At 37.5% G+C, this 23,285-nt stretch overlaps 2 protein-coding genes across 7 annotated transcripts in view; both read right to left on the reverse strand.

The window, feature by feature from the left end:
• LOC127419779 (nuclear receptor coactivator 6-like) overlaps positions 1-4,490 on the reverse strand; it is a 44,311-nt gene extending 39,821 nt beyond the window's left edge. For both annotated transcript variants that reach the window (XM_051661498.1, XM_051661497.1), the window contains exon 1: positions 4,371-4,490. The gene's annotated coding sequence lies outside the window, so the exon portion shown is untranslated. The remainder of the gene's footprint in view (positions 1-4,370) is intronic.
• Positions 4,491-5,963: 1,473 nt separating this feature from the next.
• The window catches only part of LOC127419785 (glutathione hydrolase 7-like), a 46,779-nt gene continuing 29,457 nt past the window's right edge, over positions 5,964-23,285 (reverse strand). For 4 of the 5 annotated variants that reach the window (XM_051661512.1, XM_051661514.1, XM_051661515.1 and 1 more), the window contains 6 exons: positions 22,059-22,147; positions 14,088-14,240; positions 13,874-13,991; positions 10,966-11,103; positions 10,718-10,817; positions 5,964-8,896 (listed from right to left, as the gene is read on the reverse strand). In XM_051661512.1, coding sequence (XP_051517472.1) covers positions 8,727-8,896; positions 10,718-10,817; positions 10,966-11,103; positions 13,874-13,991; positions 14,088-14,240; positions 22,059-22,147 — 768 coding nt within the window. In that variant the 3' untranslated portion in view covers positions 5,964-8,726. The remainder of the gene's footprint in view (positions 8,897-10,717; positions 10,818-10,965; positions 11,104-13,873; positions 13,992-14,087; positions 14,241-22,058; positions 22,148-23,285) is intronic. The other variant, XM_051661516.1, reaches the window with a different exon arrangement.

The following is a 23,285-nucleotide window of genomic DNA, read 5'->3' on the forward strand; positions in this document are numbered from 1 at the left end:
GGAAAACTATTTACTCAAGGAATGTTTTTTGTTGCATTTAAGCTTTTTTAAGTGTTTACGCTTAAGTAACCCTTTCAAGTCATTTTAATATGGAAAATTTTAGCAAACAATTTGGGCAAATTAGCTCAAGAAAACGTGACTTTAGCTAAAAGGTGAGTAGTTTGCATCCCTAAAATATGTAGTCTGTATGTGCTCTGCACTACATAGTGGATTAGCGCTCTGCTCGCTACTACAAACAGAGTGTTCAATGCTCATGATGGTGTTTTCCGTGTATAAGCCAAGGAGCAAAGGCTGCGATTTAATGAGATATATACACTGTCTGTCCAGGTATATCTCGTTTCCGTATGTGTGCTAAGTGCTTTAAGTACACTACACCGGCGCATCCTGCGTGAAGCGGTTTTTATTATCATCTGCAGCGGCAGCATCTCAGTCTCCGCCAGGCACAGGTATCATAATAACGCGGAATACAAGATGGGGTATAATTCAAACAATTGTATTAAATGATTGCTGAGCAAACAGCATAATCAGTAGCACCTGTATAATCCAGAAACATGCGCTCTTCCTCCATTCTCTCGTCATTTGTTTACCTCACGAGAGAGCGTGTTGCCTTTATTACACTCCCAGCGGCAACAAGTGAAAGCGGAAATAATATTACCAACATCCAACAAAATGAAAAGGAAGGAAAGTACATATAATGAATCTATATAAAATAATTAGATAAAGCATTATTAAATGAAATCTAATAATTAAATGAAATGGTGACAAACTAACCAAAAGTTTCACTTTAAGTTTAATTACACCGGTGGGTTATCAGTTCAGTACAGTAGAGAATAGTTTGTATAAGCCTACTTGTTTTTACTCTTTGAGTAAAGAGTATAATTGAATATTTTGTGTTTATTTATTTATTTATTCAAGCAACAGTATTTTTGACAGCAGAAACTAGGCAACTACGGGATTACCAACAGGAACATTCAGTTAACAGTGCCGTTGAGCAGAAAGCTTACATGTAAGCAGTTTTGATAGAGCTGCTGATAAAAAGTTAAATGATCATCATCGGACGATTAGATGAAAAGAAAATTGGAGATCGGATGATCCCTAATATTCAAGTTGATTGGGTCTCAAAAACGAATGATGATTATTAGTCTGCTGAATCACAAAATGGACAAAAACAGGTACACGGTGGATGGGTACAATTTGAAAATGAAGACGACAGTGTTTTTCTTTGTTTCACTGTTTATATATATATATATATATACACACACACAGTATATTATTCTTTAATCACTTCATTATTTTATTTGCTTTTTCGTTTGGAGTGTAATTTGAATTTAGAGATGTATTTGATTTAAGTTTTTCATTTTTTAAATAAATCAATTTAATTTTTAATGCAAAATCACTAAAGCAAGAATATTCACCAATCCCTCAGCCCGGGGATTTCCAGTGTAACTGGATATTGTGATATGTATATACATATATTAGTGCCCGACCGATATATCAGACAGCCGATATTATTTGCCAATATTAGCCTTTCACCGATATATTGGTATCAGCGTACATTTTACCGATATGAAAACTTTTTTTCAGAACATATAATGCAGAAAACAATGCTTTAGAATTGGTGTCATAGCGTAGGTTGTCCAGCAGAGTGCGCTCCGACTCCATTGTTTACAGAGCTGACTCTGAACTGACGGTGGTTCTGCAGACAGGGCGGAGTTCAGTGGTGTCATCACGCTAAGTTGTTAACTAGTTTGTGAAATACATAAACATAAATTTCCCTTTTCAATATAACTAATATAAACTTAACCCTGTCCCTGACAACCATGTCACTCATGTCTGTTTGCTGTTAGCCAGCTATATTTTGTCAGTGCAGTCAGTAATGTAGCAGATTGAAAAGTAAACATCAGAGCATCTTTTTGCAGCTCAGCAGACAACGGTGCGGTGGTGGATTGTGTCTGTTGAGTGTTGATTTCACGCTTCGCTGTTACCTAGTTGGTGAGACGCAACGCTGGAAAGTAAATAAAGTCCGTCTTTTACTCTCCGTGACAATGAGCTTATAGCTAACTAGCTAATCACGCAGCTACTTTCATTGTTGTCAGCTGAGTGGAAGCTAATGAGTAAACATGTATTCACCAAACTGTTGTGTTCAGGATTCACAGTTTGGTATCCCCTTCAACTGAACAATTCCAGTCATTGGATTTATAAAATTTAATATTTAAAAGTCTGGTTTTCCACTGTTGAATGTTTCCCCTGAACTTGCATAGCAGAATACGGTGTAACACCGCTGCCACTGTTTATTTCTTGACTCGGCAGTATTAATATAGTCAGCATTTGACTGATACTAAACATACTGTACTGATGTTTATTTAGCTATTTATTGTATTTTTATTTATTCTTTATTTTCTCAGTGTTCATTTCTAGAATTTGTTGACAATGTATAATAATAATGTCAAATGTTCTTTGATAAAAATATTTAAGAAAGCAGCCTTCTGAGTACCTTTGCATAGTCATATTGGTGCAAAATCAGTGCACAATCCACGCTCAAAAATTAGCTATATCGGTCACCATATCGGTAATCGGTGAATTTTCCCCTCTCTAAAATTGGTATCGGTCGGGCTCTAATATATATATATATTGTGAAGGAGGGAACAAAACAAATTTATTCACACACATGATGACAGCTAAATACCTGACGGGTAGAGAATGCACAGATGAAGTAGGTTCTTTGACAGAGAGAAGTTGTGAAGCCATCTTTCAAAAAGTTGAACAACACATTTTAATTGCACTTAATTTTTTTCCAGTTTCATTTGAATTTTTAGTTAAAATAAATAAAAAAAGTTCAAAGTTTGAAATCAAGGTGTCTTGTTTTATTGTGTAGGCTTAACCCCAACCTGCTTAACAAATATGACCCCATAGTACCACCTAACTTCCAACCAGCGGTAATACTGGTGTTCGTCAGTTTCCTGTGGAGATTTTTTTTTCTGCGACCAACCGACCAATCAAAACTTGGTCCACCAAGACTTTTCTCATCGAATAACGTTTGATTGACTATTAGGGGGCAGTCCTATAGACATTTCAAGGCTTCAGAGCCCAAATTATAGTATTATAGAGGAACAGACCAAAATCATACATCGTTATTCACTGATAATCTTCCCCTCCATTATGGCTCTCAAATCAGATATGGCGCCATTGACAAAATGGAGCACTGGAGTAACCTTGATCACATTTATGATGTGTCATTTTGGAGTCTGACAGATCTAGTTACCATTTGCTTCAATTACACAGAAAAGAGTGCCCAGAATATTCTTCGAAAATTCACATTTTGAGTCCCACGTAAGTCACACAGGTTTGGAATGATATGAGGGTCAATAAATGATTTTTGTCTTTAAAACATAAAGACCGTTTTGTTTTTTGTTTTTTATCACAATCATGCAAATATCACCATACACCACAACTAATCTGTCAAAATGGTCATTTGCATCATGTAAGGCATGTTCAGCTTATGCTTTAAGATTGCAAAGCAGCTTCATAAGACATTTAATAAACTTGCAATAATGAAAAATAAAAGGAAATGGTGAAAGATCTTCACTTTAGAGTGACAAAAAAAAAAAAAAAAAAAAAAGAAAGAAGGGATTGGGGTGGTATTATGATACAGTGATGGTATCAGATGGTAATACCATGATACTTTGATAAATACCATGGTACTGAATGATTAGCATATTTATATACCATGGTATTTTAAAATATAATCACGGTACATGTTTAAAAAAAAAAAAAAAAAAAAAAACTTTTTTTTTGCTAGTGCACTAAAGTCTGCGTGAATAAGATGCCAATCCAAAAAATAAATACAAACAAATTAAAAAACAATGCCAATATAACTTCACATGAATAATCTCATTAAATATTATCCTGCTATAACAGCCCACGAGATATCAAATTACAAAATGAAATAAATAAGTTTAGCAGCACACTGAACACGTTTTAATCGTAAAATTTGGAATATATTCAAATAAGTGATTTATTAATGATTTCAAAAGATCTTCAGGTGGGTATATTTTTCTAGCATTAGCATTAGCCAGATCAAAACAAAGACAAATGAAATCATCTCAGCAAAAGACAAACAACTTAATATTATAATGTATTTACAGCTCATATCTACTCCATTCAGTCCTAATAACAACATTAAAACGAATCATTTAATAATTATAATGAGGAGAATTCACTCCGCCTAGTGTATTAGCTCCACAAACTGAGTTAGCCTCAATGGCCACTATCACACTAATAAAAAGCTCCTTAATTTTATGCACTTTGCACAGTTGTTCAGTAATTTAATATTAATGTTTGCAAAAGGTAATAATGAGGTAAAATCTCACCGTTTTCAGTCCATCAGGAAGGATTTAACTGCAGTAAACAGATATAGGCTAACAGACGCTAAAAGCGCGTTCTCGTGGCGGTTGTGCACACACGTACAGCGCTGTGCGCGCCCCCGCGCTGCATTAGTGAGTGAGTGTCCGCTCTACTGTTCAAAACAAGCGAGCGCGTTCTAATCACAGAAATAAACTGACAGAAAACACATCAGCACAAAAACGTGTAGACTGCAGGGGCGGAAGGTCTTTTAAAGGTCAATGATGTCAAAACGGCCCATTCAGGTTCCGTTTCACGAATGAGGTGTTTTATCTAAATACATTAAAATAAAATAAAAAATATATATAGTTTTTTTGGAAGACTGACCCGTCATGTTTTTAGCTCCATTTTGAACTGTAAATATTTAAACATATGAAAACATTTCTTGATTCTTTACCCATATTTGTTTGTTTTTTTTAAGTTGAAATGTATCATACTTCATATTATACTCAATGTATCAATAATGCAAACAAATGACACATTTCTAAATCATTATGACCTTGCTTTATCTATAAAGATGCTTTAAGTGAAATGTGAAATAGTTTGTAGAAAATGTTTCTTCTCCCTAAAAGATGTCACTGAAATAATTGCCCTGAGATATCTTACAGGTCTCTGTGACAGCACTAGACTGTGTAAACAGCAAACAAAACACATTCTTCAATCAGCCAATCAGAAGACTTTGATGAGCTTTCTGCCTGTCATTTTGCGTGTTCGTATAGTGTAGCAGTGGAAGCGGAACATTCAGATTTACTGTCATTTTCAGATTCATAACAGTTGTCTGCTAAGGGCTAAATTTTGTTACTGTTGTGTTTGACAACCATGACAAAACACACTCGGTTTTAACGCAATCTTTGGAGGGCGGTGTTTTGGAAAGAGGGGGCGTGTCTAATTCAACGGTTAAAATCGCTTAAAGGAGCAATATGTAACATTGACATCAAGCATTTAAAATGGGTGCTGCAGTCCAAATTCAAAATATTGGAGAGAGTTGTCTCCGCCGCTCCCTGGGAGGACCCCAGACTCGAAGCTCACGCGGATTGCCAGGTTGAGGACACGCAACAGGAACGAGCAAACTGACAATGGCAAGCGACGAGCCTTACACAGTAAGTTGATCAGCTAATGTATACGTTTGCAATGTTTTTATTGTTTGCAAATTATAAACCAGCTCATGTGAATTTTTTATAACTCTGTCAATGTTAGCTAGATGTATTGCTGGTTTCTATGGCTGCAGCGCGCTGTGTTTACCCACTTGTTTCAAATCTGGCAACCCGGGATGTCGAAATACTATTGGGAAATGGGCAGTGGGCGGGATCCCACAGGCCAAAACACAAACAGAAATTCCGTCCCGGAACAGACATTTCAAAGTAGAATATACTGGCTGTAGCATTGTTTTCGGAGAAGCCAGTATTTCAACTTGGCATGTTTCCTAAATCTCATATTAATATAATTTTATGCTTTAGTACAGTAAATATATTACATATAGCACGTTTAAACACTATGCTATTTTTGTATCTTTTATTGTACTTTGGTGGGTAACTTGAGCTCATATGTAATTAGAAGACATATCCACTTCTTTGTTTATTGTTCATGACATAAACTAGTTAAAAATACAAGACGTTGATTTGCCTGCATGGTACACAAATTTGAAATAATGAAACTACATTTATTCTTGTTCGCAGAAGCTGAAACATACAACACTGATGCTGATACTGTGCAATATCAAGCAACAGCGTTCAGCTAGCATAAAACACAAAATTCCCCTTAATGGGAAGCATTAACATCACTTTAAAATATTTAACTGACTGGCAATCAGAAGAAAAGCATGTGCATAGCATACTATCAAGACATTCAGTTCACTGTTGCCACGTGAAAGTATCCAGTAGACATGAAACAAAATTACTTCTGGAAAGTATGCTATTTTACATTACATAGCAAAACTACATCAGCAATTCAAAATAAGAAACAATATCTGTACTGGAGCAAATAACAATACCATTCTTTTAAATGCATGTGAAGATGTATGACATGTAATTATAAGCAAATCCATCTTACTTTATTCATATTTTACACCTGACATTGACGTTTGTACATTTGCTCAGCTACTTTTCATTTAAACATTTCCTTAATTCTAGAAGTCTTGATTTGCTCATAAGACAATAATGACCATTTTCTTAACATAATAGCCAAACCCTCAAAAAAAAAAAAAAAAAAATCAATAAATAATATGTAATGTCTTATATTTGTAAAGGGGGGCATTTACCCTTGTCACTGTAGAATTAATAATCACACATGGCTTTCATGGTAGCTTCACCTTCATTCAACATTATTGCAACATTTACCCTTATTTGTGAAGGTAAGTCCTCACATTTAAGATATGAATCCTTAGTACCCTGGAATGAGCAATAAGCTACCCAATCCTCAAGGTATTAGTAATTATGGTAGTAAAAAGACATACTAAAACATACACTTCAAATTAAAAGTTTGTACACATTTGACTGAATTTATGTTTTGCATGGTCTTAAAAGATTATTCCAGGTTAAATACAAATGCATAAATAAAAAAAAAAAAAACTCGTCCCAAATTTATTTTAAAAAAAGAAAAAAAGAAAGAAGCAAAAATAGTGGTTTCAGTAAGGCACTTACAATGGGACCAGTCCATAAACACTAAAATACACACTGTTTCAAAAGTATAGCCACACGATGTAAGCATTATACCTTTACATGGTGTTAAGTGTGATATACTTGTGGCTATACTTTTGAAACAGTGTATTGTAATGTTTACAGACTGGCTCCATTCACGTCCATTGTGCTTTACTGTAACCGCAAATTTAGCTTTTTTAAATAAACAATCATTTTTTGTAGTAATCTCCTCCCTCGTCCCTTATGCCACAAATGCTGTCAATTGTGCTTACTTGTTTGAACCCAGAACATTCCTTTTATGACATTTTAATCATTTTAAAGGCTTACACTTAAATGCTTAAAATTAGTATTAGGAATTTCTTTACAAAACCACTTTTTTCTTTTCAAGTTGCATTTGAGCTAGATAGTGATGGAAAAGTAGCCAATAAGTTTCCAGCATACATGTGAACTCCTTCAGTACTTTTTAAAAAAACATCTCAGGAAGCACCTCATGAAGTTGCTTGAGAGAATGTCTAGTGTGCAAAGGTGTGAACATTTTTTTGGTCACTACATACAGTAATTCCCATGTACTTCTATATGTCAGCTCTGCATCTATTGGTATATGCAGTACTTTTCACAAGGTGTCCCACAAGGTTCTGTCTTCGGCCCTCTTCTCTTCATCTATCTGTATTTAATTCATATAATTTGTCGTAATGGTCTTTGTTATCACAGTTACATAGATTTTTCTTGGCACCCACTCACTAGAAGTATGTATCATTGATATTAAGGAGTGGATGAACTCAAATTTTCTAAAAAATAAACCATACCAATGCATAAATAATGATGGACTTCAAACTCTAAATTCCAATTACTCTGATTTCTTCATCGACATTGATAGGAGTTTTTGTGAAACACGCCAAGACTGTCCATAACCTAGGTGTTACAACTGATCCCTCCATCAACTTCGAACACCTCCCCCTTTACATGTCATGAACCATGCCCTTATCTTTCTGATATTATTCTTTAATACTTCTGCCTGTTGCTCGTCTTACTGTGCACAATTAATTTGCTCGTTTTCTTTTTTCATTTCACTGTTTCTTTGTATAGAGTCTCTCTTTTTCCCCCATGTTTGATTTCTGCTTTGACTCATTGATTTTAAAGTGTCCCTGACCTTTGGAAAGCTGCTATATAAATAAAAATGATTATATTATATGCAATATTATCATAATTTTTTGTGCTATTTCATAGTTGCGAAAAATACTAACAATGTGTAGGTGTGTTTAGACTGTAGACTGGTAGTGTACACATAGAAGCAGTTAACAAGTGCTCAAATTATGTAAAAATTGGACTTGCCATTTTTTTGTCCTGTGTGTTAACATATGCCTATGTATGCCATTGTGGTTTTCAAATTCTTCAGCTAAATCATGAAAAACATACTGATATCATATTGCCTTTTACAAGCAGTTACCATTGTGTGCGTGCATGCCAACTGTGTTTGAAGCAGGGATAGAGGGTGCATCATTTCCAACTAGCAGACATGGACCCAACATATCCAACATCTTTAGTTGTTTTTCTACACTTCATTCTTCCCTTACTGCTCTCTGCTTATATTAAAACCTCTTAACTCCCCTGTTTGGTGCACATACAATATCTAAGACTGACCCACAGCGGTCTACACACAGCACAGAGCGGGGAAAGTCATGTTGAACTCTAGGGCATGGACATGGACAATGCAGATGCATCAGCACTTCTTGGGTCCTTCACACCTATGATCAGGTCATTGGTTCTCCTCGTTCCTTCAACCAGTGAGATGACGTCCACTTTCTGCACCTTGTGGCCCTTCAGTAGGAGAAACTCCACATCCACCTCAAGAAACTTAGCTGGAAAGATAAAAGAGAGAATTAAAAAGGGTCCCCCATTCAAAATGCTCACCATAGAACAAAAAAAGCACATTGGCGGTATTTCTCTAAACGGTTATTAAAAAGTCGCATATGACACTTTCCACAAAAAGGGTACATAACAGGGCTTGAAAATACTCTTAAAAAAGTGTGTTGATTTATTTGACTGAAAATTATCAAGGAAAGGAGGTGCTTAACCACCAGAAAATGTTGTTCATTCACCTCAGGAGGTCAAATTAAATATTATATGAGCTGCTTTACTGTCTAATTATTTTATAAGAAATTTACAGTTTTTGCAACCCTGTTGCCAACAATTTGGGAAATTAATAAATTTTAAACCTCTATTTTGTGTGATTTTTTTTTTTTTCTAGCAATAAACATCAATTAATATAAAATGTTTCAATTTAAAAATAAACAAATATATACACTGTATATACACCGATCAGCCACAACATTAAAACCATCTGCCTAATATTGTGTAGGTCCCGCTCGTTCCGCCAAAACAGCGCCAACCCGCATCTCAGAATAGCATTCTGAGATACTATTCTTCTCACCACAATTGTACAGAGTGGTTATCTGAGTTACCGTAGACTTTATCAGTTCAAACCAGTCTGGCCATTTTCTGTTGACCTGTCTCATCAACAAGGCGTTTCCATCCACAGAACTGCCGTCTCACTGGATGTTTTTTGTTTTTGGCACCATTCAGAGTAAATTCTAGAGACTATTGTGTGTGAAAATTCCAGGAGATCAGCAGTTACAGAAATACTCAAACCAGCCCGTCTGACACCAACTATCATCCATGCGATTATCTAATCAGCCAATTGTGTGGCAACAGTGCAGTGCATAAAATCATGCAGATATGGGTCAGGAGCTTCAGTTAATGTTCACATCAAACATCAGAATGGGGAAAAAAATGTGATTTGGAGCATGGCATGATCGTTGGTGCTATATGGGCTGTGGGAACCACATCCCACATCCCCCACATCCACATGCCCCCCCTCAATTTCTATGTTGGCAGGTCCTCTACAGTATGTTGGTGACTCTTGCTGCTGCTGAGAAGTATATTTAAACTTACATCTTAGCAATTTAAAGAGATGTTTTTGCTGACGAGAGCCGCACACAGGTAATCCCACATGCAATCTCTTTCAGTTTCTCTCGCTCACACACACACTACCTTGTTACTCCAATGCTAAAAAGCAGCGCATCTCCGTTTCTAGTTCTAGAAAGTAAAATTTATCAATGTCAACTACAAATATGTGTACATTATATATATATCTAGCGAGATAATAAGTGTGGGTGAGAAATAGATCAATGTTTAAGTCCTTTTTGCTATAAATCTCAACTTTCACATTCTTTTGTTTTTGGTGATTCACATTTTTTGTACATATCTCCACCTAATGGGCAGGGAGGAGAATTTATAGTAAAAAGGACTTAAATATTGATCTGTTTCTCACCCACACCTATCATATCACTTCTGAAGATATGGATTTAACCAGTGAAGTCTTATGGATTATGTTTATGCTGCCTTTATGTGCTTTTTGGACCTTCAAAGTTCTGTCCACCATTCACTTGCATTGTATGGACCTACAGAGCTGAAATAATCTTCTAAAAATCTTGTTTATGTTCTGCAGAAGAAAAAGTCATACACATCTGGGATGGCATGAGGGTGAGTAAATGATGAGAGAAATTTTGTTTTTGGGTGAACTATTCCTTTATGAAAAGAATAGGCAGTAAAATATGCAGTTACACAATCAATTAAACTACAGTAAGCGAGGGAGCTACAGTAAACGGTGGATAACTTACAGTCCACCAGGAGAGTGTTAGTTTGGATGAGAGGATGGAGTCTGCCATACGAAACACTGTCACTCATATTTTTGCGTGATGATAGAACATTAATCAAAACCTGAAAAAACAAACCAAAACATGAAGTCACTAATAAAATGTCAAGTTTACGGACAGTTTGATCAAGATCCATAATGAGAATATTTTTTTGTTTGAAATTTTAGGAAATGTCACATTAGCAGGATACTGCTACAACAATGACGCTTCACCTGTGTGATGCCACTAATTGCCCGGTCACCATTAGAGGATCCCAGAGCGATGTAGGTCCCACACAGCCCTATAGACGGCCTCAATGCGATTGGCGACAGGAAGGAGGCGGGCCTCTTCCCGGGTTCAATGCTGTTACGCTGATGAAAACACAAAACATGTTACTAACACTAAACATTGTAAAAGGCTAATAGAGCGCAATAGTGTGCGCCCACTTCTCAGCTGTCTTGGTTTCAGAAGTATTTTTCCCATTTTTTTTTTTTGTCCATAGAGACTGAATAAAATCCTACAAATAAGGGCTGTAAGCCATCAACCAAACCAACCAGTTCTGAGGTGAATCACAACATTACAAACTTTGATTTGAAGCAAAAAAGTATTTGAAAATCAGACAAAAAGACAAAGGTACAAGAATGTGTACTTACCGTCTTTCATGAGGGAATGAACTACAATCCCATGAAGCATTGCAAATGATGTAATCAAATTAAAAACTATTTGCAAATTTAGAAGTAGTTTTGAGAGTGTAGGGACACTGCAGTAGGGACTGCGGTCACTGCAGACACAGGCGCTAATCCCGTGGGTGCTCACGAGATATTAATATTAATTTTCTCCGTAGGCATTAAAAAAAAATATACTAAATTATAAATATTTCTCAGCCTTGACCCAAACCAGAGAGCTCTATTATTAATTAACGACATTAAAACATTTGACTTGAAGCAAATAATTTTCAATAATCGAAAAAAGCGATTGGTAACTGGGAACTTCTCTGATTGGTGGATCTCACTTAGGGATTGCGGTTCCAGCGGGAGATCTGGATTCAGAGGGATTTTATGAGACACAACTGCAGACTGAACTCTTTAATAATGAATTCATCAAGCGCACCGCTGCACAGAGAAAAAACGTTGTAATTGAGCAGGCTGAGCATGCACAATATGGTCGTTAGGGCACCCACGGGCAGAAACATAAATTGATGCCTGTGGCTGCAGACCTCTTTTGGCAGATTTTGTTTGGCTAGATTCGCAGATTGTGTAGTCATTCACCACAATTTCTGATATTAAACAATGTTTTAAAAATTAAGTTGAATAACGTGGACTGATGGCTACAACAGAAGCATAAACCATCTATTAACAACCTCAGAGCTCACAGTAGGTCTGTCTTTAAAGGTTTAGAGGTTATCGTGAAAAATCAATTTGTCCATGGAAAAAATGTATGGGATTTTTAATTTCTGTGCACAACTTAAATTTTTTTAACGTGATGCAATAATTAGTGAAGTGTGTGTCTGTGTCTGTAATGTTTGGTGCTGGTACCAAGTACAGGTGCATCTCAATAAATTAGAATGTCGTGGAAAAGTTCATTTATTTCAGTAATTCAGCTCAAATTGTGAAACTCGTGTATTAAATAAATTAAATGCACACAGACTGAAGTAGTTTAAGTCTTTGGTTCTTTTAATTGTGATGATTTTGGCTCACATTTAACAAAAACCCACCAATTCACTATCTCAAAAAATTAGAATACATCATAAGACCAATAAAAAAAACATTTTTAGTGAATTGTTGGCCTTCTGGAAAGTATGTTCATTTACTGTATATGTACTCAATACTTGGTAGGGGCTCCTTTTGCTTTAATTACTGCCTCAATTCGGCGTGGCATGGAGGTGATCAGTTTGTGGCACTGCTGAGGTGGTATGGAAGCCCAGGTTTCTTTGACAGTGGCCTTCAGCTCATCTGCATTTTTTGGTCTCTTGTTTCTCATTTTCCTCTTGACAATACCCCATAGATTCTCTATGGGGTTCAGGTCTGGTGAGTTTGCTGGCCAGTCAAGCACACCAACACCATGGTCATTTAACCAACTTTTGGTGCTTTTGGCAGTGTGGGCAGGTGCCAAATCCTGCTGGAAAATGAAATCAGCATCTTTAAAAAGCTGGTCAGCAGAAGGAAGCATGAAGTGCTCCAAAGGTTCTTGGTAAATGGGTGCAGTGACTTTGGTTTTCAAAAAACACAATGGACCAACACCAGCAGATGACATTGCACCCCAAATCATCACAGACTGTGGAAACTTAACACTGGACTTCAAGCAACTTGGGCTATGAGCTTCTCCACCCTTCCTCCAGACTCTAGGACCTTGGTTTCCAAATGAAATACAAAACTTGCTCTCATCTGAAAAGAGGACTTTGGACCGCTGGGCAACAGTCCAGTTCTTCTCCTTAGCCCAGGTAAGACACCTCTGACGTTGTCTGTGGTTCAGGAGTGGCTTAACAAGAGGAATATGACAACTGTAGCCAAATTCCTTGACATGTCTGTGTGTGGTGGCTCTTGATGCCTTGACCCCAGCCTCAGTCCATTCCTTGTGAAGTTCACCCAAATTCTTGAATCGATTTTGCTTGACAATCATAAGGCTGCGGTTCTCTTGGTTGGTTGTGCATCTTTTTCTTCCACACTTTTTCCTTCCACTCAACTTTCTGTTAACATGCTTGGATACAGCACTCTGTGAACAGCCAGCTTCTTTGGCAATGAATGTTTGTGGCTTACCCTCCTTGTGAAGGCTGTCAATGATTGTCTTCTGGACAACTGTCAGATCAGCAGTCTTCCCCATGATTGTGTAGCCTAGTGAACCAAACTGAGAGACCATTTTGAAGGCTCAGGAAACCTTTGCAGGTGTTTTGAGTTGATTAGCTGATTGGCATGTCACCATATTCTAATTTTTTGAGATAGTGAATTGGTGGGTTTTTGTTAAATGTGAGCCAAAATCATCACAATTAAAAGAACCAACGACTTAAACTACTTCAGTCTGTGTGCATTGAATTTATTTAATACACGAGTTTCACAATTTGAGCCGAATTACTGAAATAAATGAACTTTTCCATGACATTCTAATTTACTGAGATGCACCTGTATGTACTGGGTCTGTGCGTACCGGATTGAATGGCGCTGAGCCGGGAGCTTTATTTGGCCAAGAGAAGTCCAGAATCTGACTGTTCAAGAGAATCCCGGAGGGCGTCACAATACCACTTCCAAAGGGCCGATTCAGTGAGCTAGGAATAAAATAAATGTAAACAAATTTCAGTAATTCTTAAATACAAAGTTCACTAATCAGTTACACTTTATTACAGTTGTATAATGTTACCCACCTCATAACAGATACAATCAAGTCATCAGTGCCCATGATCATGACCTGGCTGGCAACAGTGCCCTCCTGCAGCTCATATGACGACATGTAGTGTTCAGCGGCAGACGCGTGTGAATCATTAATCATTTGACGGAACACACCAGCCTGTGTTTTACTTACAAAACAAATGCAAAACATATTAGCAACAATTCAATTGCTGACTTAAAGGGTTAGTTCACCCCAAAAAATAAAATAAACATTGTCACAGTTTTCTCCCTCATGTTGCACCAAACCCAAATGATTGCGATATTAATCCATATTAATATTCTATTGATTTTGATAACTGATAATTATCTTTGATGATTGTTGAATTTGAAGGATCAATAAGCTAGTGTTAATTCTACTCAATGTTCCATTGATTTTAATAATTAATGATTATCTTTGATAATTTATATTCTATTGAATTTGATAATTGATGGATATCATTGATGATTGTTGATTTAAAGTATTAAAAAGCTAACATTGATTCTAATCAATGTTCTATTGATTTTAATAATTAATAAATTATGTTTAAGTATTAATTATTGCTAATAACCAATCCCGCTCCTGAATGTAGCGCACAACAATTAGAACTTCCTAAACTGATGGCAGAGCAAAAAAATTATCTTGATTCTGAGATAACCTTGGAGGAGCTTGGTGAGGTTAGGACCCAATTTTTTATGTGTTATCCCCTATATTGACGACCGGCCTATTGCCTAAAATACAGAGTCTGGGGCAAAATGAAATTTGTGTGCCCAATACGTCACACATAAAACTCTGAACCTTCAACCAAAATTCTTGGATCTTAACACACCACCACAAAACATGGGTTGTGTCTCCATCTTCTGATTGGCATCGCCAGCAGGTGGGTGTATCTTTAAGACCAAGCCTATACAATCTAGAGGGGGTCCAACAGAATCTATGTAAAATCTTGAATTGCATAAGGTGCACCCTTGCATCTCTAGATACAGACTTGACATTTTTTAGAATCCTAGCCTACACTCCCTCCTCCAATACCAAGTTTAAATCTTTCTCCCATAATCTGTTGATAGAAGTTAAAGCTCCGTCCCCCAGACTGTAAATTAGCAGGGAGTAATACACTGATGCCTCATGTCCTTTTCCAAAAGCAGTAATCACCAATCCCAGAGTATCTGCTGCTTTAGGTGGGTGTATGCTACTCCCAAAAATAGTACAGAGCAGATTGCGTGGCTATAAATACCTAAAGAACTGCGATCTGGGAATCCCAAAATGTTGAACCAAATTTTCAAAGGATCTCAACACTCCACTCTCATATAGGTCACCGAGCATATTAACCTCCCTCACAATCCACTCTGTCCAGCAGAAAGGGGACTTATTTATACATAATTTTGGGTTCAGCCATATGCTCGAGGCAACATTTAAATGAATGTCAGAATAAAACACTCTGGACACTTTTGTTCATACCGAGTGCAAATGCGAGATAACGGGGTGTAACATAACGTATCCGATTATTTTGATAGGCTTTGCAATGACAAAATAGGGGCAAGAGCTTCCTGTTCAATACAAAACCAGGGAGGGGCTCTCTCAGGTGGAAGCGACCAGTGAGCCAAATGTCCAAGACCAAATGCTTAATAATAAAATCTTGAGTAGGCCTAGCCCACCTTTATGAATCGGCCTATGCAATTTACTGAAGTGTAACCTGGGACGTTTACCATTCCAAATGAAGGACTTCGCTTTGCTATCAAATTGCTTGAAATAAGAGAGGGGGATATCTATAGGGAGAGACTGTAGCAGGTAGTTATATTCTGGAATACAATTCATTTTAATAACATTAACCTTCCCAATCATAGTTAAATGTAATGAAGCCCACCTGCCCACATCGCTCGAAAACCATTTTATTAAAGAGTCAAAATTAACTCTAACTAAATCACACAAATTTGCTGGGAATAAAATACTCAAATACTTAATGCCCTGTTTGGGCCACTGGAAAGCGCCCGGCTGAAAAACCGTTACCGGGCAGTACGCTGTCAGTGCCAAAGCTTCAGATTTAGACCAACTGACTCTGTATCCTGAGAACTTAGAAAAGGAGTTAATAATTCTGTGGAGGCAAGGTATAGATCTAGTAGGGTCAGAAATTAATAATAAAATATAATCTGCATAAAGATAAGCTTATGCACTATACCTCCCGCCACCACCCCTAGAAAATCATCTTCCCTTCTTATCGCGGCTGCTAATGGTTCCAGGGCAAGACAGAACAATAATGGGAAAAGAGGGCAACCCTGCTGGGTGCCCCTATCCAGAGTAAAATAATCTGAAATTAATACATTCCTTTGTATCGTCGCTACTGGGCGTCTATAAAGTAACTTAATCCAACCAATAAAAATATTCCCGAACCCGTATATTTCCAAAATCTTAAAAAGATAATCTCATTCTACCATATCAAACGCCTTTTCGGCATCAAGTGAGATGGCAGCGACCGGTGTCTGATCATTCACCACTGACCACATGATATTGATGAGACGCCTGATGTTATCAGAAGAGCTGCGGCCCCGAATAAACCCCATATGTATGAGTGATGTCATAACTTTACTTAATTGGTTAGCCAAAATATTTGACTATTTTAACGTCTAGCTGGATCAGGGAAATTGGATGGTAACTCTTACACTCGCTTGGATCTTTGTCCTTTTTAAGAATCAGACTGATCCGGGCTTGTGTCATTGTTGGCGGAAGCTTTCCATTTAATGATTCTGTATAAACCAGTGTTATGATCGGTAGACAGATTGTTTTAAGGAGATGGAAGTCAGCTGGAGTGCCCTAATTTCAAGAGTAGTGCACGGAGATGGGGAGGGTGGTGGCTTTCAAGTAAGTGTTATGTAGATGGCTGGAGAACTTGGATTCATTTGATGCGAAATGGGGCAGCTATTTGTCATTCACAGAGGACTCTTGGGAAGGGGCAGTGGAGAGAGAAGTATAGTTTTAAATGTGTGTAATTATTATATATATATGTACACACACACACACACACACACACACACACACACACTACCGGTCAAAAGTTTTGAAACACTTGACTGAAATGTTTCTCATGATCTTAAAAATCTTTTGATTTGAAGGCATATGATTTGAAAAATTTAAAATATTTGAAATTAGTTTTGTAGACAAAAATATAATTGTGCCACCATATGAATTTATTTCATTATTAATCTAAAATGTAATATAAAAAAAAAAGTTTTTTGAAATTGATGACATGGACCAAATAATAAAGAAAAGCAGGCAATAAGTGCCCAACATAGATGGGAACTCCTTCAGTACTGTTTAAAAAGCATCCCAGGGTGATACCTCAAGAAGTTGGTTGAGAAAATGTCAAGAGTACATGTCTGCAAATTCTAGGCAAAGGGTGACTACTTTGAAGATGCTAAAATATAACACAGTTTTGATTTATTTTGGATTTTGTTTAGTCACACATAATTCCCATAGTTCCATTTATGTTATTCCATAGTTTTGAAGACTTTACTATTATTCTAAAATGTGAAAAAAAAAATAATAATAAAGAATGAGTGTGTTTCAAAACTTTTGATCGGTAGTGTGTATATATATATATATATATATATATATATGTATACTCATGTGTGACCACAGTGATGTTTGTTGAGGGTCAGGGTGGGGTTGGGGATTGGGAGGGGTAATAGTGGGGGTTAAATGTTGATTCTGTGAATATATGTTTTGCTTTTCTTTGTTAATTGTATGAATCAATAAAAACTGTTAATCAGAAAAACATGCGCTAGACAGTTGTCTTTGGCTGTTGCGTCACGTCTCTGCTTTGCAGGGCAGCAGATCAGGACAATCTTTATGTGTCCTGCAAGACGACAAAGAACACCCACTACATGACACATCCACTCCAAGTAACGCCCCCCTTTGATCACAAAGCCATTCTATTGGCTGAAAGAACTTTTAAACTCTTACGCAATTGCTGTATGATTCTATGTAAACATGCCAAAGAATAACTTTTAAATTATGCGTCACATATCATATTATTAAACCGAAGATATAAATGGTAAAATTAAACATTTCTCTTTTCGGTTTTCTCCTGTTAGCTCACAAGCTAACCGGTTAGCCTATTAGCTTAGCATAGTTTCTTCTCCTCTTCAGTTTCATCATATTTCTCCTCTCTGTCGCCACCTAGTGATATGGCGGAATGATTGTATTCTATAGAACTTTTAATTTGTGGTATATTTAAATAATTTTACAAACTTGTTCAGTTATAATCTTTGTGGTTAGGATTAGGTATAGGGGAACCCTTACAAATCTAGAGTTGCTGCAAAATTGCTGCAAACTTGCCGCAAATTCACCACCCATTATTTTCACATGCAAATGAGCTTGTTATTTGGTGCTAACGTTTGGCTCTTCACCGGTAGTGGTGAACCTGCAGCAAACCTTTGGCAACAATGAAGATTTTGCTGCAAAGCTCATTTGCATTTGAAAATTACTGAGAGCTGAATTTGCGGCAAGTTTGCAGCAAGTTTGTTGCAACTCGGTTGCGGTTATTTGATGGGGTGTAACTAGTAGTGAACGTGCCTTGTAGTAGTCTTGCAGGACGCAGACAGACCCTTCTCGATCAGGAGTGACAGGAGGAGGGGTCCTAAGTGGGTTTACCGCTTTGAGCGGGTCAAAAATGCATAAAAAAATGCACATTAATAGATACTGACATTGATTGAGCGGGCCAAAATGCATTAAAACGTGCATTAGTTCATAAGATGAATGATCAGATCGCAGAGCAAATGTTAAGTCTCTAAAAATGTATACTTTTCTTTCATTTTGTTGTTATTTAAACTTAAATGTAGGCTGTCCAATTACTACAACAGCTGCACAGCTAAATCAAAAAGTTAGAATATAAATGATAGAGAATAATAAAGTCAGTCTTTGAACTGTTGCTAAACTGAATACATGAAGCAAGCTGTCTGTTACTGTGCATTATAGTAAATATACATATATTATTACTGCCTATGTCAGTCCTATATATACACAGATGAGCCAAAACATAACCTTTTATGTTGTTGGTCCTCCGCGTGCCACCAAAACAGAGCCGACACACCCAGGCATGGACTCTACAAGACCCCTGAAGGTGTCCTATGGTATCTGGTACAAAGACATTAGTAGCAGATCCTTTGTCCTGTAAGTTGTGAGGTGGAGCCATCGTGGATCCAGCACATCCACAGATACTCAATCGGATTGAGATCTGGGGTATCTGGAGGCCAGGGCAACACCTTGAACGCTTCATTATGTTCTTCAAACCATTCCCGAACAATGTGTGCAGTGTGGCAGAGTGCATTATCCTGCTGAAAGAGGCCACTGCCATCTGGGAATACCACTTCCATGAAGGGGTGTTCCTGGTCTGCAATGATGTTTAGGTAGATGGCACATGTCAAATTGACATCCACATAAATGGCCGGACCCAGGGTTTCTCAGCAGAACATTGCCCAGGGCAACACACTCCGTCCACCGACTTGTCGTCTTCCCACAGTGCCATCACTTCCCCAGATAACCAGCGCACATGGCGCCATCCACACGATGTAAAAGAAAATGGGACTCAACGGACCAGGCAAACTTCTTCCACTGCACCAAGGTCCAGGTCCGACGCCTGCGTGCCCGTTGGAGGCGCTTTCGACGGTTGGCAGGGGTCATCATGGGCATCTGACCAGTCTGCGGCTACGCAGCCCCATACGCAACAGGGTACGATGCACTGTGTGTTGTGACACATTCCTCCTGTAACCATCATTAAAATCTGTGCCACAGTAGAATTTCTGTTGGTTCGGACAAGACGGATAGCTTTCATTGCCCTCGCACATCGATGAGCCTTAGGCACCCAACACGCCGGATTGTGGTTTGTCCCTCCTCAGACCTCTGTCGGTAGGTACTCACCACTGCTGACCGGGAGCACCCCACAAGCCTTGCCATTTCAGAGATGCTCTGACCCAGTCGTCTGGCCATATCAATTTGGCCCTTGTCAAAGTCGCTCAGGTCTTTACTCCTGCCCATTTCTCCTGCATTCTACACATCGACTACGAGAACTGATTGTTCGCTCATCTAATCTACCCAGACCTTGACATGTGGTCTTGTTAGGAGGAACATTATTCAATTCACCTGTGAGTGGTCATAATTTTTGTCTCATCAGTGTATAAATAACAGTGGAGATAGAGATAATAATTAAGCAACCATGGAATTTAACTGCATAATGTATGCACATAATGTATGCACAATATGCTGCACATATTGTACATGTTCAAATTGTGTGTTGCACACTGTTGCACCAGCAAGCAAGCAGGTGAATCATGATGAAAGTATATAGCAAAAAGATCCTTCAAAGTATTTTGTCCTCAATATCATATGCCATTGGAGAAAGTAATATATCACTTTGTTTTTGAAAGTAAAGCATATTTTAAGTAAAACTAAATACGTATACTGGGGATATACTGTATATACATTGTTCTACATGAGTTATATATTTAGCATAATAATATGTGAGGAATAATTGATGACGGACCATTGAATTATTGAAAAATAACGAGGTGGTAATGTGGTCATGACACGCAGCGTTGTGCATTATTTTTCAATAATTAAACGGGCCGGAGTCAATTATTCCGCTTACACCACGGTTACCACACCTTAATACATCGTTCAGGGTTTTATCTCAAGACATTTTCTGTTTTTTGTCCCTAAAACGCTCTTGTGAGTGGAACTACTTTCTTCCGCCACGGATTCAGCATCTTACTCTGATACAGCTCAAGCCTTCGTTGCTAGTTCGAAAACATCACTTCAGAACTAACAACGGAGGATGTGCTGCTTTTCGGCATTGGAGTAACAGGTTAGTGTGTGTGCACGCAAGCAAAAGAGAGGGGGAGGGGTAGCGCCGTGCTTTCCATTATAGCTATGTGAGGCTGATTAGGGCAAAATACACTGAAACATAAAAAGTTTCACATATTAAAACTTATTTTGGATAATAGAAACTGTTGTTTTGATCAAGTCTCGGGGGGTGCGGCTCTATTTGTTGGTCGCAAAACGAGTCTCAATGTGTGTGTAATTACGTATGTGTGTGAGCGTGTGTAAGTGCGGGGGAGATGAGGGAGCTTTTCAACCAAAATTGAAATAAATGTAGGATATTATACACATTGTTTGACGTTCTTAACTTTATAAGAAATCGTTTATATGGTTATTTTGCTGTGGTAGCATGTACAGTGTGTGTGTGTGTGTTTGTGTGTGTGTGTGTGGTGAGACGAGAGCGAAAGAGAGAGAGAGAGAGAAAGAGAGGGAGCCCAAGGATGCTTTTCAATTGAAATTGAAATAAATTTAGAATATTACAGACATTGTCATTCTTATCCGATGTACTTAACCAGTGTCTTTGTTTTAATTGGTTATTTTGTTGTGGTAGCCTGTAGGGCTTTTTGAAATAACTGAAATAATTTGGCGAAGTGATATGGAACCGTTATGCAGTCAAGACCAGGAACTACTTCATAGCTGTGCGTTTACTTGAAAAATAATTGCACACCTTAGAACATCCGTCAACCAATCAGAATCAAGCATTCAACAGACCCGTGGTATAAATATAGAAAATACTATTCTATATAACAATTAGTAAAAAGTATAATTCTTCCATTCAAGATGAGACACAACCACAAGCCTCAATGTCAGAGAGTGACGGAGAGTCTTCTGAGCACCAGGAGCTAGTGGAGAGGATTTTAGTGACTTACTGTAAAAGGACATAAAACTAAATAAGACAGACATGGGAATCTTTGAATGGAACACTAGTTACAGTATAACAGCTACAAGAACAGGAGTAGCATTAAGCCTAATTATTAACAATATAAAATATTTAGGGGGTGAACAAGAAATGTGTTGATTGTAATTATTGATGGTACAAAGGTTTTTGTTATAATTTTCACTCATTTTTCAGAGGGTAATTTGTTACGTTTGTGATCACCTGAGCATTTGATCCAGCACTTCAGAGACAGATGAGTTGAACATGGGGTCTCCCAATCCACTTGCCTGAGACAATGCGATTTTCAGAGACTACATGTTGAAATAAAAAAGACAAATTAATCAATATTCTATGATGTGAGAAAGAAATAGATTTGTTTGGATGTACATTTTAACAGAAAAACAATGTAAAAATGCTACTATTAAAAATGTTAAACTGGTTAACCATGAATAGGGAAAAATTATATTTCCTTAAAGAGACAATACATGTACTTTTAAGGTAAACTAGTGTTAAAATCAAGGTTAAAAACAATAATTGGCCATTGCCAGAAGTCCCTGCGTGACCCAACACATTTGATTACATTATTTATTTATTTTTATATTTATGTTTCTTCTTATTTTTGATATCAGTTATGTACATTGGGGTGTTTTATGTTACAGTACAGTTACAGTTATGTTGCAGTTGGTATATTAACATTAAATCATTTAATGATCAAATCAAATCACTTTTATTGTCACACAACCATATACACAAGTGCAACAGTGGGTGAAAGTCTTGGGTGCAGTTCCGAGCAACACAGCAGTCATGATAGTGATGAGACATATACCAATTTACAATAAACAGATTTACACATCACAATTTACATATCTAATATACACATAATTACACAAACCAATAATAATATACAATGTACATTATACACACAATATAGAACACACATACACAATATAGAATACACATACAATAAAAATAGTATATATAGTATATATAAAATATACAGTAGGTTGTATTATACTGTATTGACATTCAGGCTGTCGGTTGATAGTCAGTTGCCAGTGTGTTGTTAAGAGAATATAATTTATGACAGTCCGGTGTGAGATAATAAGATTAATAAAGTGCAGTGATGATGTATGTTGATCATGAGAGATCAAGAGTTCAAAAGTCTGATTTCTTGGGGTAAGAAGCTATCATGAATTCGGCTGGTGCGGGTCCTGATGCTGCGATACCGCCTGCCTGATGGTAGCAATGAGAGCAGCCCATGGCTCGGGTGGCTGGAGTCTCTGATGATCCTCCGAGCTTTTTTCACACTCCACCGTATATATGTCCTGGAGGGAGGGAAGCTCACCTCCGATGATGTGTCTGGCAGTTCGCACCACCCTTTGTAGGGCTTTGCGGTTGTGGGCGGTGCTATTGTCGTACCAGGCAGTGATGCAGCCAGTCAAGATGCTC

This window comes from Myxocyprinus asiaticus, chromosome 29, assembly GCF_019703515.2.
Source record: "Myxocyprinus asiaticus isolate MX2 ecotype Aquarium Trade chromosome 29, UBuf_Myxa_2, whole genome shotgun sequence".
NCBI classification, from domain to species: Eukaryota; Metazoa; Chordata; class Actinopteri; order Cypriniformes; family Catostomidae; genus Myxocyprinus; species Myxocyprinus asiaticus.